Source organism: Phodopus roborovskii, unplaced genomic scaffold (assembly GCF_943737965.1).
Source record: "Phodopus roborovskii unplaced genomic scaffold, PHOROB, whole genome shotgun sequence".
Lineage (NCBI taxonomy): Eukaryota > Metazoa > Chordata > Mammalia > Rodentia > Cricetidae > Phodopus > Phodopus roborovskii.
The window spans coordinates 70,172,912-70,185,955 of NW_026126418.1; the positions used below are offsets into that span (position 1 = coordinate 70,172,912).

Below are 13,044 nucleotides of genomic sequence, written 5' to 3' on the forward strand. Positions count from 1 at the left end.
CTTCCAAATAGGTACATTTTCAAACTCTGGCAAGTGAATCTTTTGAAGTAGAAGTGAAGTAGAAGAGTGATGGTGATTACCTTTTTTTAATAGTGTAAATTTTCAGGTGGTGAGAGAAGTTATCATTTTTGTTTGTAAGTCACTATTTCATTGAGTCCTTTAAAGTTACATGTTGTAGTTGGTAACAGTTTACTTTTTAGTGATATATGACCTGTACACAGCACATGTGAATGTTTGTGGCATCTTAGGTTTCGTACTTACAAGTTGTGTGGTAGTAATATTAGAAATCACCTTCTACTCTGCCTAGCACCACCTACCTATTTTACACTAGAAAAGGTGTCCAACTCTAGTGTTGAGGAGTGGTGTGTGAAGCAGGGCAGGCAGACAGGAGCTGGATTCTGTTCTGCTTTCATTTTTTGCCTGCTTAGAAAAATTTAGCATAGTGTTATTTTATCAGTTTAGTAAACTGAAATAATCTTACAGGTATTTGCATGTTGCTGACTATTCTTGAGGAGCAAGCAATGGATTCACTGTTGTTGGGCTCAGACAAACAAAATGATTTTATGCAATCAATTCTTCACACCATGGAGAGGCAATCAGATGGTAATATACTTTACTTGTTAAATGCTTTTGAATATTATGATAGTGTACTTTTAAAAATGTTGGTATCTGCCTAGTGATGATGGTGGCACAAACTTTAATTCTAGCATTCGGGAGGCAGAGGCAGTTGGAACTCTGTGAGTTGGAGGTCAGCTTGGTCTACAGAGTGAATTCCAGGACAGCCTGTTACACAGAGAAACCCTGTTTCAGAGATGTGTGTGGGGGGGCTTGGGGGGTGGGTTGGTGTCACTGTAAGCTAAGGTTTTAAGAGTATGGAGAAAAAACTAACTTAGGGCCTCAGGCATGTTGAGGAAGTGTGGACCAGGAATTAATTTAGTTAGGTTACAGATTCAGACTTTAAATTGGAAGGACTCTTTTCTTTTAGATGTTAATTTAGCACTCTTTGCTAGACTAGAGTAAGTGTTTGAAGTCAGAGAAGTTAGCTTACTTTTATATTAGGCAAACCAGAGTCTCTGAGAGATCCATTAGCAAAAGTATGTCACTTAATGATGGGAAGGCCATCCCAGTCTTAGTGTCTCCCTTTGCCTGATGCTTCATTGCTCTCTGGTTCTGTAGGGTGGCACTGTTAACCACCAGACATAGTTACTGAAATTTGATTGAAATGTAAAAATACAGCCATATTTCCAAGGCTCAGTACGTACTAGACAATATAGACCCACAACATTTTCATTGTCACAGAAAGTCTGCTCTAGATGGCTGGGAAATGAAGTCAGGAACTTAGTTCAGGAAGAATGTGAACTTGAAGCCAGATCACATTGCTGTCAGTCCCGCCTGACCCAAAAGGAAGCTTGAAATCTATAGTTGTGTATTAGACCCTGCCTTTTAGTAATGGTTGTGCCAAGCTGATCATAGGGGACCTGAAAAAGAAATGCATCAGTAAAGGTCAAACATGTCAGATCTATAAATAACCAGTTGGCTTCTGGAAAGGACTGGTGATATAAACTCATCTAGATTTATATTGAGATTCTAGAAGAAATAGCACTATGTCTCATTTCTTATGGCATATGTTTTCTTGCTAGATTATGCAGTTTGTTTCTCACTTATTTTTGCAAAGATATAATTTTAGGACACTTGAAAATTTGCAAGCTGGGCATGGTGGCATGTTCCTTTAATCCCAGTGCTTAGGAGGCAGAAGCAGGTGGGTCTCTTTGAGTTATAGGCCAGCTTGAGTCTACGGCAGATGTTCCAGAACAGCCAGAACTATACAGAGAAGCCCTGTTTCAAAAACCTTAAAAAAAAAAAAAAAAAGAAAAAAAAAGAAAGAAATTGCCAGACATGACTTTAAATTAATTGCTATTTTGCATTTAATTTTCTCTGACCAAGAATATTTAATTCTCTGTGTATTTTAGAAGGTTTTCCTTATTGTTTTGTTATTTAGAAATTGGTGCATTTTATTTTAGATGACAGTAAGGATCCTTTCTGGCCAGCATTACACTGTTTCATGGTGATTCTGGATCGACTTGGATCTAAGGTGTGGGGTCAGCTTATTGACCCTATTGAAGCATTTCAAACCATCATTAACAATGTGAGCTACAACAGAGAGATCCAAAATATACGGAACAGCTCCATAAGGTTGGTTAAATGTCAAAATTTAAAAATAACACAGTGTAATTGATTTACCAAAGAGACCTTTTTTCCTTCAACCCTTTGTTTCAGTAATTTCTGTTTATTCTTAATTTTTAAGGACCAAGTCAGAACCAGAGCCACATTTTGATGATATGGTAACATGCAGCCAGATTGTCTATAACTATAACCCTGAGAAGACTAAAAAGGTACATAACATTTTAAAAGTTGAAGTGACACTGTAGAGACAGTGTTTTTAGAGACTGAGTGCTGACTCTGTGATGTGTAGCTAGTGTGAGTCAACTATTCCATAAAGACTCTCTGGTGGGACTGATAATTTCACATAGGGAATATGTACTTTAGCCACAGTGAAATACTTTGGTTGAAGTAGTAGTGTAGTAATCAAGCCAGATGATGGGAAGACTGAAGTATGTAAAGGTATGAATTTGCATTTTCTTAAAACAGTTTTATAATTCAAGGTACATGTATAGTAGACCAGAAGAGTAAAGTGGCAGAGCTTATTTGTTTTCTACAATTTGAGTGTTGATAATTACCATGACTCTTGCTTATCTGAATGGTGATTATTTTTTCATTTTAGGATTCAGGGTGGAGATCAGCCATTTGTCCAGATTATTGTCCTAACATGTATGAAGAAATGGAAACATTAGCCAATGTACTTCAGTCAGATATTGGTCAAGATATGCGTGTTCATAACAGTACCTTTCTGTGGTTCATACCTTTTGTTCAGTCACTCATGGATCTTAAGGATTTGGGTGTGGCTTACATTGTAGAAGTTATTCATCATCTATACTCTGAAGTCAAAGATGTCCTCAACCAGACAGATGCTGTGTGTGACAAAGTCACTGAATTTTTTATTCTGATTTTAGTATCTGTGATTGAACTGCATAGAAATAAAAAATGTTTGCATCTGCTATGGGTGAGTTCGCAACAATGGGTGGAAGCTGTTGTGAAGTGTGCCAAGCTTCCTACTAGTGCATTTGCACGGAGTTCTGAGAAGTCACCTGGAAGTACCCCAAAGGGAGCAGCAATAATATCATCACTGCCATTGCATTCAGTGCCCTCTAACTCTGTCCAACTATCTTGTGTTCAGTTGATTAGGGGCCTCCTAAAAGAAGGTTATCAGCTTGGTCAGCAAACACTTTGTAAGCGGTTTTGGGATAAACTGAACTTATTCCTTCGAGGAAATTTATCTCTGGGTTGGCAGTTGACTGCTCAAGAAACCCATGAGTTACAATTGTGCTTGAAACAAATAATTAGAAACATAAAATTCAAAATGCCCCAGTATAGCACTTTTGGGGATCTGACTTCTACATGTAAAAATCCTCCATCTTTTAAAGAAGAAAGTGAACAAATAGACAGGAAGCCTAAAAAAGACATTTATTGCCTGGAAAATTGCAGCCCCACATGTTCTAAAGAACCAGTGAAAGCTGACAGCAATCAAATATTGATTAAAGCAAATGATACAGAAGAGGAGAGCATCAAACAGCACTATATTGATTTGAATGAAGAAGAGCCTCTTCCAGCTAAATTATGCTTGAAGCAGGAGAGTGAGGCCTTTTTTTATGGAAGTGCTCAAGAGCAAGTTAAAATAAGTACAGAGAAGTCCTTAAAAGAAAACTCTTCATATACACCACAAAATAATACATTAAGAAATGGCTCAGAATGGGGATGTGACAGAGGAGTAATAATATCAACACGTTCATTGTCTGATTCTAGCACTGATTCTCTGGAAAAAGTATCTACATCAAATGAAGATGTCTCATTAAAGGATGATACTGTTGGTAAAAACTCAAAACCAAAGTCTAAAGCACAGAAAGATGAAATTTGTGCAAAGTTATCACATGTCATAAAGAAGCAACACAGGAAAAGTACTTTGATCAATAACATTATCAATCTAGAGGAAAATACAGTTATGTCTGATCCTGAGAACAGTTCAGGAAAAGATAGAGGAGTTCTGAAGGAAGACACTATCACACATGATGTGTCTTCAGACCCTGTTCTGGATGGTGAACATGCAGAGCAAAATTCTGAAAACAGTTCATTGTTAAAAAAGAAACAGTTAAAAAATGAGGAGTCAAACAATTTTGATGAAAACAAGTGTCAAATTCAGGAATACCATGGTACTGGTGATTTGCTGTCATTTACAGAAGTTACCAATACATTGGTAAAGAAAATGTCATGTGAGGGTCCTGTAAAAGTTGTAGTTGAATCAAGAGATAAGGAAATAAGAAAGAGCATGGTGCTGACTTCTGACGTTGTAAAAGAACAGGTGCTTCATGGCAGTAATAAGCCTTTGGTAACAGGTTCTCAAATGGACCTCTGTAACATGACTTTAAAAGCTCAAACCACTGTTATTCAATTTCCATCAGGTTCAAGTAAAAGTCCTCCTCAGCTGCAAAGAAAAGATGATAGAAGATGTTTGACACCTAACCATAACAATTCTGACACCTGCCATGGGCAGATTATTGTTATTTCAGATTCTGATGAAGATGATGATGAAAGAAGGCATGGTATTGAGAAACACACCAAACAGGGCAAAGTATGCACAGAGAAAGAACGTCCAGAGCAGCATGGTTTGGTAGTTAATACTGGTATGGAAAAGAAGCTTATAAAGGAAGAAGAAACAAAGTGCCCTGTAGAATTTGAGGACTCTGAATCTCAGGTTTTTGAGTTTGAAAGTTCTTCTGAAGTATATTCAGTTTGGCAAGATCATAACATAGACAGCAAGAACTTTCAAGAGGAAGGAAAAAGCTGTGTAACTTATGTAGCTGATAGTACAAACAGTAGTTTGGGTTGTGGTGCAGACTTTGTGTCTGAAGAGGTTACTAGAAATGAAGCAGAGGATGTTGAAGAACATGCAGAACCACACAGTAGTGTTTCTGCTGAGGAATTTTGTAAAACTGGAGGAAAAAAACATAAGAGAAAACGATGTGACAGAGTTACAGCTGAAGATCCCCAAAGGCCTTCATCTTCTGTCAGACCTGAGCAATTGGCTGATGACCGAGATCTTGCTAGAATAGACACAGGCACATCAGCTTCCATTTCAAATGTTGAGAGAGATTCTACAGTTTCACCAATGAAGTCTACAAAGCCTCGTACTCACTCAAAACCTGTTAGGAAAGTTCCAGCTTCTAAGGCTATTAAGAAAATTCATTCAGACACCAAGAGAGGACAGAATAAGAGTTCATGTTACATCACTTGTAGAACATCACCTGCTATTGTGCCACCAAAGAAATTTCGTCAGTGTCCAGAGCCAACTTCAACAGTTGAAAAACTTGGTCTGAAAAAAGCTCCTCGGAAGGCATTTGAGTTGTCCCAGAGGTCTCTGGAGTGTATATTCCAATTACGTGACCATGGTAAGACTGTTGGAGTAGTTGATGCCCCCAAAAAGACTAAATTAATTTCTCAGACTCTTTCCATCAAAAATAATAAGAAGCTGCTGACAAGTCAGGATCTTCAGTTTCAAAGGCTCATGAGATCTAGATCACATCAAAAACGAGACCTTGATTACAAAAATAATGATATTGGGAGGATAGTACCACAAACAGTACAGGGTTCTCATGTACCTGCACCAGACTCTGATGGGCCAGATAATCATAGAGGAAGTGAGCCACCTGCCAACAGTAATGAAAAGCAATTAACAAAATGTATGCCTTCCAAACCAGAAGTGGCAAAAGTGATTTCTGATCCTCAGGTGACTGATATAACTTCTCTTGTGAACCAGTGTGAGTCTAGAGTGTTAAGTGGAGGAGTGCCAACAGATGTGACCGTATTTGCTTCAGAGGATCCTGTGGGTGGAGATGCTCACATAATGCCAGTTGGGGAGGTGGCAGCTGTGAAAGCTGCAGAACCAGAATCCAGTAGCGATACAGATGATGACAATTTATTCCTAACACAGCATGATCCTCAAGATATGGATCTGTGCTCACAGATGGAAAATAATAAACTGATTATAGTGGCTCATAAAGATGCTGTTCAGAGGGAGAATTCTGTAAGTCAGCCTCAGCTGGAGTCTTTGAGTGTTACAAAGTGTAAGTATAAAGACTGTGTTGAAACCACGAAAAACCAGGGTGAATACTGCCCAAGACACTCTGAAGCTAAAGCAGCAGATGATGATGTGTTTCGTAAACCTGGCTTACCTCTTTCTGTAGCCAGACCCTTGAGACCTACGACTACCAAGATATTTAGCTCAAGCAGTGCTTCACGAACTGCCAATCTTTCTAAGTCTTTGGAAAATACTATACTTCAGTCTGCACTGAAAAATAAGTCAAGTGGGGCACAGCCTAATTTGAAGGTGACACCATCCTCTTGTCTAGTGTCTCAGAAGCCAGTGGCTGAGGTGAAAAGTTTATGCAATATTTTTAATTTTCAAACTCCAAGCAGTTCTAATAAACAGAGTTACAAGTTTATACTTAGTGACAGCAAGCCTGTGTCAGCTTCCTCTCCAGTGAACAGTCTCTTGCCATCACAGTCTATCTTTGACACCTTCATTAAAGAGGTCTTAAAATGGAAATACCAAATGTTTTTGAACTTTGATAAATGTGGTGCCCCAACAAGTCTCTCTCAGTCTATCTCAAGACCCGTGCCCGTCCGATTTCAAGATTGTGCAGAGTATTTTAGTGTTTTTCTCCCTTTGATTATATTGAATGCTTTTGAAACAGTAAGTATGCTTTAATTCTTTGCCCCTTTTGTAGATAGTGATTAGAGAAATGCTCATGAGCTTATAGTTCCATAAACTTCTGTTTGAATCTGTACTTATTTCAGTGAGAAGATATTGGAGGGCTTTGAGTTTGTCAGTATTTAGACAAGGGAGTAATGATACACACTAGCTTATTCCTTACACGATGTCCTTGGTTGTTGAGTAGAAAACAAATGGTAGAAAGGCTACAGATCCAGTAGACCAGTTACAGGTTGGTTCCAGCAACTTGGGGAGAGAATAGATGGTAGCTTTGTTTGGGGAGATGGAAAGGCCATAGATAAAATTTTAGAATATATTTCTTACTAGTGGAAATTGAGATGACTCTGATTTGAGTCTTAACCTGATTAGGTTGTAATGTTTACTCTCCCAAGAGTGGGGAAGAGCCTCTTGAGTTTACCTCTTACCTCATTTCTGTGCTGGAGCGGCTCATGTCAGGAAAGCCTCTGCTGCATGTTTCTGGCCAAAAGTGATGGATAGTGTGAAGGTGGGGCTGTTACTTCTCTGAGGAGTAACGGTTTGGTTAACTTTGTGCAGAAGCAATTCAGCACCAGGAGTCATTGATGAACATTATTCAAGGAATTGAAGGCCAGTTGCAAATTTAGCTATTTGAGTAAAAATTTTACTATAAAATAAAACTCTTAAGGTCCTGAAGGGATTTTTTGTGTGTGTAAAACAGCTTTTTCTTTTTTTGAGACCGGGTTTCCCTGTGTATCTTTGGAGCCTGTCCTGGAACCAGTTTTTGTAGACTGTGGTCTCCGAACTCACAGAGATCCGCCTGCCTCAGCCTCCCAAGGGCTGGGATTAAAGGAGTTCGGTACCAATGCCCAGCTGTAAAATAGGCTTTTATATACTAGCAGTTTCTTTTGTAAATTTGAGCTTAGGGTTACCAAAGATCTCATCTGAGTTTGACTTAAGACTTTGGAAGACTGGTAGGTGTGACATATAGAAACTGGCAGGAAGAATGCATGTGCAACTTCCCAGAGATTGAGAAAAATGGAGGACAAATGGTCTCTTGTAAAGTAGGTACTACCAGCAAGATCTAGCATCAGCTGATACTTAAGATTGTCAGACATTATCAGGGCTGCAGGTGACTGGTGAACATTAAAAGCTGTCTATTTCATCGGAGGAATAATATTTTTAGTCTTTAGAAGTTCAATTAAACCTCACAAACATTTTTAGGTTTTCATTTGGGATTCTGCTCTACTTCCCCTGTAGCTCAGTTTGCTATATATAGTGACTTTCAGCATGTTCTTTTTGCTTTGTGTAGGTGGCACAGGAATGGTTCAACTCTCCAAATAAAGAGAATTTCTATCATTTGCATTTACGAAAATTTCCAGCCGACTATAAAAAATACTGGGAGTTTATGAGTAAGTTCATATGCAACTTGGAATATATATGATCATTGGAAATTTCTACTTATGAAGAGATAGATGCCAGGGATTGATTGATAAGGTAAACAAGTGGACAAGCACTTATGGCCCCCAGCAGTACTGCAAACAGGCTGGCAGCAGCCATTGGCCAGATGAAAATAGCCATGTAAATTCATCTCCTTTAGCTTTGTTATGATGAGACATTAAGGCATTAAACATCATTTGAGATGAAAAAAAAAAAAATGCTCAGAAGTTCAGTTAAACAGGCTCTAATTTTAATGCATATATAGAGATACATGATACATAGAGAAAATATGAACAACTAAAAAGTGAACATTATATATACACATGACTTTGGCTTTTGTGTTTTGAGAACAGGGTCTTGCTGACCTGACTGGCCTGGAACTCTGTAATCAACCAGGCTGGCCTGAGATTCACAAAGATCTGCTTGCCTCTGCCTCCTGACTGCTGAGATTTAAGGTGCGTGCTACTACATGCAGCACACTTGACTTTTGTACTATTAAATCAGCAAAGAGGAACAATAAAAGTAAAATAATAAGGTAAAATATAGAAATAAGTGGCCTTCTTTTGCACTAAATATACAGTATAATTCACTGAGATCCTAGTACATTTATGGTAGAATTGACTTACTAGTTCTGAACTCATGTGTATTGTGAGTAGAGCAAACATAGGAGTATATTGATACTATTAGAAAATGGCTCTCATGGGAAGTGGCATAAGGTGATGAACCCTGTCATTTGAGTTGGAAGAACTAATTTCTTATTTTCATATAACTTCAGAGTTTAAAGGGATATAAAACTTACAGGAGAGTCCACATATAATTTTCAGCAAACCTTACATGTTAACATCTTGCTTACATGGACAGTGATGAAACAAACCAGGGATTAGTGTTGCTATAATGTTTAGTATGAGACTCATTCATATCATAGTGGTTGTCCCACTAATGACTGTTTTCTGTTCTGGAATCTAGAGTCCAAACAGCAGTAGTTATGCTATCTTCTAAGCCTCTGTCTTCACTGTGTTTCTTTGATGCCTAAAGAATATTGCCTAATAAGTTTGTAGAGCACCTCCTTTGTTTTTCCCAGATGTTTTGAGGTATTGCACTTTTGGTAAAAATAGAGCAGAAGGATGGCTTTTTTTTTTTTTTTTTTTTTTTTTTTTTGGTGGATATTGATTCTGATCCCTTGGTTGATTAATATCCTCTGAAGTCACTGTTTTCCACTGTAATTGACAACCTGTCTAGTGAGTGACTCTTTCTTTCCTGCTTTTGCTTGTTTGTTTGCTTTGTGGTTCTGAGATTAAACCCAAGTTCTTTGCCTTCAACCACTGAGCTATACTTCTGACACATATTTGAAGAAATTTCTTGTTCACAATATTTTCACAACCCCAAATATTTCAGTGTTTTCCCTGTGTGGTCTGTGTATATGTGTTTTGAAACTTGGGCTTTCCATGTAGCCCTGGCTGGCCTGGGACTAACTATATAGACAATGTTGGTTTTAATTAAACTCAGAGATTCACCTGCCTGTATGCCCATTTACAACTATCATTTCTCCCTTGTTTGAAATGCCATCTATGGCTTTTTAAGTTCTTCTGCCTTGGCCAGGTATAGTAGCTCACACCTAATTCCTGCACTTGGGAGGCAGAGGCAGGCAGATCTCTAAGGGCAGCCTGGTCTACAAAACGAGTTCCAGGATGGCTAGGGCTACATAGAGAAACCCTTTTGTGGGGGCAGTCCTCTGTCTTAAATGAGCTCTGTCTCTGAAGTGTCTGAAAGCAGATGTTTCCAGTGGAACATTTGTGAGTATGCTAGAACTTGTTCTGACATTTTCTAATGTTTTCTATTCACTTTTGAGATCATGAGGGTTTTGTGTGTGTGTGTGTGTGTGTGTGTGTTTATTTAAATTAGAAACCATCTTATTTTACATATCAATCCCAGTTCCCCTCTCTCCCATCCTCCCATGCCTCCCATTGATTCCCCCATCCCATTCCCCATCCATTCCCCAGGGATGGTGAGGTTTTCCATGGGGTATCATCAAAGTCTGTCACATCATTTGAGGCTGGGCCTAGGCCCTTCCCCATGTGGCTAGGCTGAGAGTGTATCCATGAGGTTCTTTTTAATATATATAAAATTACAAGTTTAAGTCTGGTGGGATAGCTCAGTGGATTAGGCCCCCCTGCTGCTAAGTTTGAGCTCATGGAAGGAAGAGAGAAAGGACTCCTTCAAGTTTTCCTTTGATGTTCACCATTCCTTCCAGTTGTTTGTACACTGACACACAAAGAAATGTAATAACTTTTTTAAAGGTTGAAGATGTGGGTTCAGTGGTTAAAAACAGTTATTGATCTTGAAGAGGATCTAAGTTTGGTAGCCAGCACCTACATCAGGCAGGTTTCATCTGTCTGTAACTGGATATCTGCACCCATATTCATATACCTACACAGGTATGTACCTAACTAACAATAATAAAAATGAAAAGATTACAGTTCAATATTCTGTTAGTCTAAAAGTCTGGTTAGTTTAATGATATGTGTGTACTACTCTTGTGCTTTATCTATATTCAGCTATAAACAGGCTCCTCTTTCTCTCCTTTCAGTGGCATTTTTCTCTATAGCTGCTTTGGCATTCTGATATTTCCCTTGCAAATCATGTCTTTTATGTTTGTGTTAGGATACTCCTTAGTATTTTCAGGGACTGCCTCATCCTTCTCATGGTAAATTTAAAGTTGTCTTGGACTCACTAGCTCTTGTGTTTACTCTTGTTTTTATTGGCTTTGCCTTTTTTGCTGCAAAGATATGAGTCTAGAATATGAACTCATTTGCTTGGATATGGTAGTTTTAAAATTCTTTGCTTGCAGGAAAATATAAAATGTCCTGTCTTGAGATAACATATACCTTAATGTCTTTTTTTTTTTTTTTTTCCTTGTTCTATGTTGGTGATTTTTTAAAAATAATTTACTTTTATTGTTTATAATTTAATTTTTATTCATGTGAATTCATGTTTTGCCTGTATGTATGTCTGTGGGAAGATATTGGGGTCCCCAGAAACCGGAGTTACTGACAGGTGTGAGCTGTCATGTGGGTACTAGGAATTGAACCTGGGTCCTCTGAAAGAGCAGCCACTGCTTTTAACCATTGAGCCAATTCTCTAGCACCTGTGTGTTAGTGCTTCTTAACAACCATAGGATTGCTTCTCAGAAGTCTTTTGGCAAAATAGAGACACATTTTTGATTGTTCAAACTGGAGCAGGAAGTAGGGGGACATAAAAAGTCACTTGTGTTAATATTGAAAAATGCTGTCCTAAATTATTTTGGGAAGAAATATGGTGAGATGCAGACATAGGCAGCTGCCATTATATTTACTTCTATGATGTGTGTGCACGTGTACACATGCCTGTTGTGGCCATAGAACAATCTTGTCTGTCAAACTCAATAATATAGATTGTCCACCTTAGGTTTTGAGATAGGGTTTCTGATTGTCCTGGGCTAGATTGGCTGGCCAGTAAGCCAGAGGGATCTCTGGCTCCAACTTAATGCACTGTATTATAAGTATGTACCACCATGCCCAGCCCTAAAAATTTGTGTGTGGGGGTGTTTTGCCTGTATGTATGTCTGTGTACCACTTCATGTAATGTTCCTGGAAGCCAGAAGAAGTTGTTGTACCCTGAGACTGGAGTTACAGTTACCTGCCATGTGAATGTTGGGCATTGATTGAATCCAGGTCCTATGAACAAGCAGCCATCCTAACTGAGCCATTGCTTCAGCCACATCATGGCCAGCCTTTTTATGTGGGTTTTAAAGCTCAAACTCAGGTCTGCAGTGTTGTGAGACAAGCACTTTACTGACAGAACTACCTCCACAGCCCCTTGTATGATACTTTAAAGTTACCTTTTTGGGAAGTTGAGGTGACAGCTCCTTCACTGAAGAGAGGGTGTTTTCTTCCTTGATTCATTTACTTAGGCTTCTTTAATTATTCCTCCCTTCCTATTGTCCCTGTGAATCACTGGTGTGCTTTCTGTCACTTTTTGTCTCTAGAAGGTTGTATGAATGAAATTATACAGTATATGTCCTTGTGTCTTTTGATGCTTTTACCAACATAACAATACTAAAATTTAAAATTTATTCATAGCTATGATCGACTTATTCCATCCTTAGTGTTTCACATCAGTTTGTTAGTGCTTGACTCAGTTGATGAATCTTTATTGTAATGCTTGCTTTATTTTCCTAGTCTTAGTTATATAACTATCTTTTCTCCCTTGTGTAGAATGTCATCAGTAGCTTTAAAATACCTCTGTGTACTTAGAGGTATTTCTATGTGTTTCTGAGTTTCCTGAGCCCGTGATTTTGAAATTGGAAACACATGAGAGAACTTTCTGGTTAAGAAAAGATCGGGTATGATGTTTTAGGCTATCCCAGCACATGGGAGACAGGCAGGTGGATTTCTTGAGTTTGAAATCTACAGAGCGAATTCCAGGACAGGCTCCAAAGCGACACACAGAAATCTTTAATTGGGTAGGGTTGAGGTGGGTACTCTAAAAAGTCAGGACTGATGGAACTTGTTTTAATCCCAGCACCTGAGTGACTGAAGCAGGAGGGTCAAGAGTTCATTCAAGGCCAGGGGGCTGGAGAGAGAACTCAAAATTCACTTGTTAACTCTTGCAGAAGACCCAGAATCTAGCCCTAGTACCCATGAGGTAGCTCACAACCATCCATGACCCCCCCCCCCCCAGTCCTAGGAGCTCCAATAGGCATGCAG

At 38.7% G+C, this 13,044-nt stretch overlaps 1 protein-coding gene across 6 annotated transcripts in view; it reads left to right on the plus strand.

Annotated features, from left to right (window-relative positions):
• Setx (senataxin) overlaps positions 1 to 13,044 on the plus strand; it is a 55,664-nt gene that overhangs the window by 14,356 nt on the left and 28,264 nt on the right. For 5 of the 6 annotated variants that reach the window (XM_051184997.1, XM_051184995.1, XM_051184999.1 and 2 more), the window contains exons 7-11: positions 484 to 603; positions 2,022 to 2,193; positions 2,306 to 2,393; positions 2,783 to 6,865; positions 8,172 to 8,271. In XM_051184997.1, coding sequence (XP_051040954.1) covers positions 484 to 603; positions 2,022 to 2,193; positions 2,306 to 2,393; positions 2,783 to 6,865; positions 8,172 to 8,271 — 4,563 coding nt within the window. Of the gene's footprint in view, positions 1 to 483; positions 604 to 2,021; positions 2,194 to 2,305; positions 2,394 to 2,782; positions 6,866 to 8,171; positions 8,272 to 13,044 lie in introns of those variants that run through there. The other variant, XM_051185000.1, reaches the window with a different exon arrangement.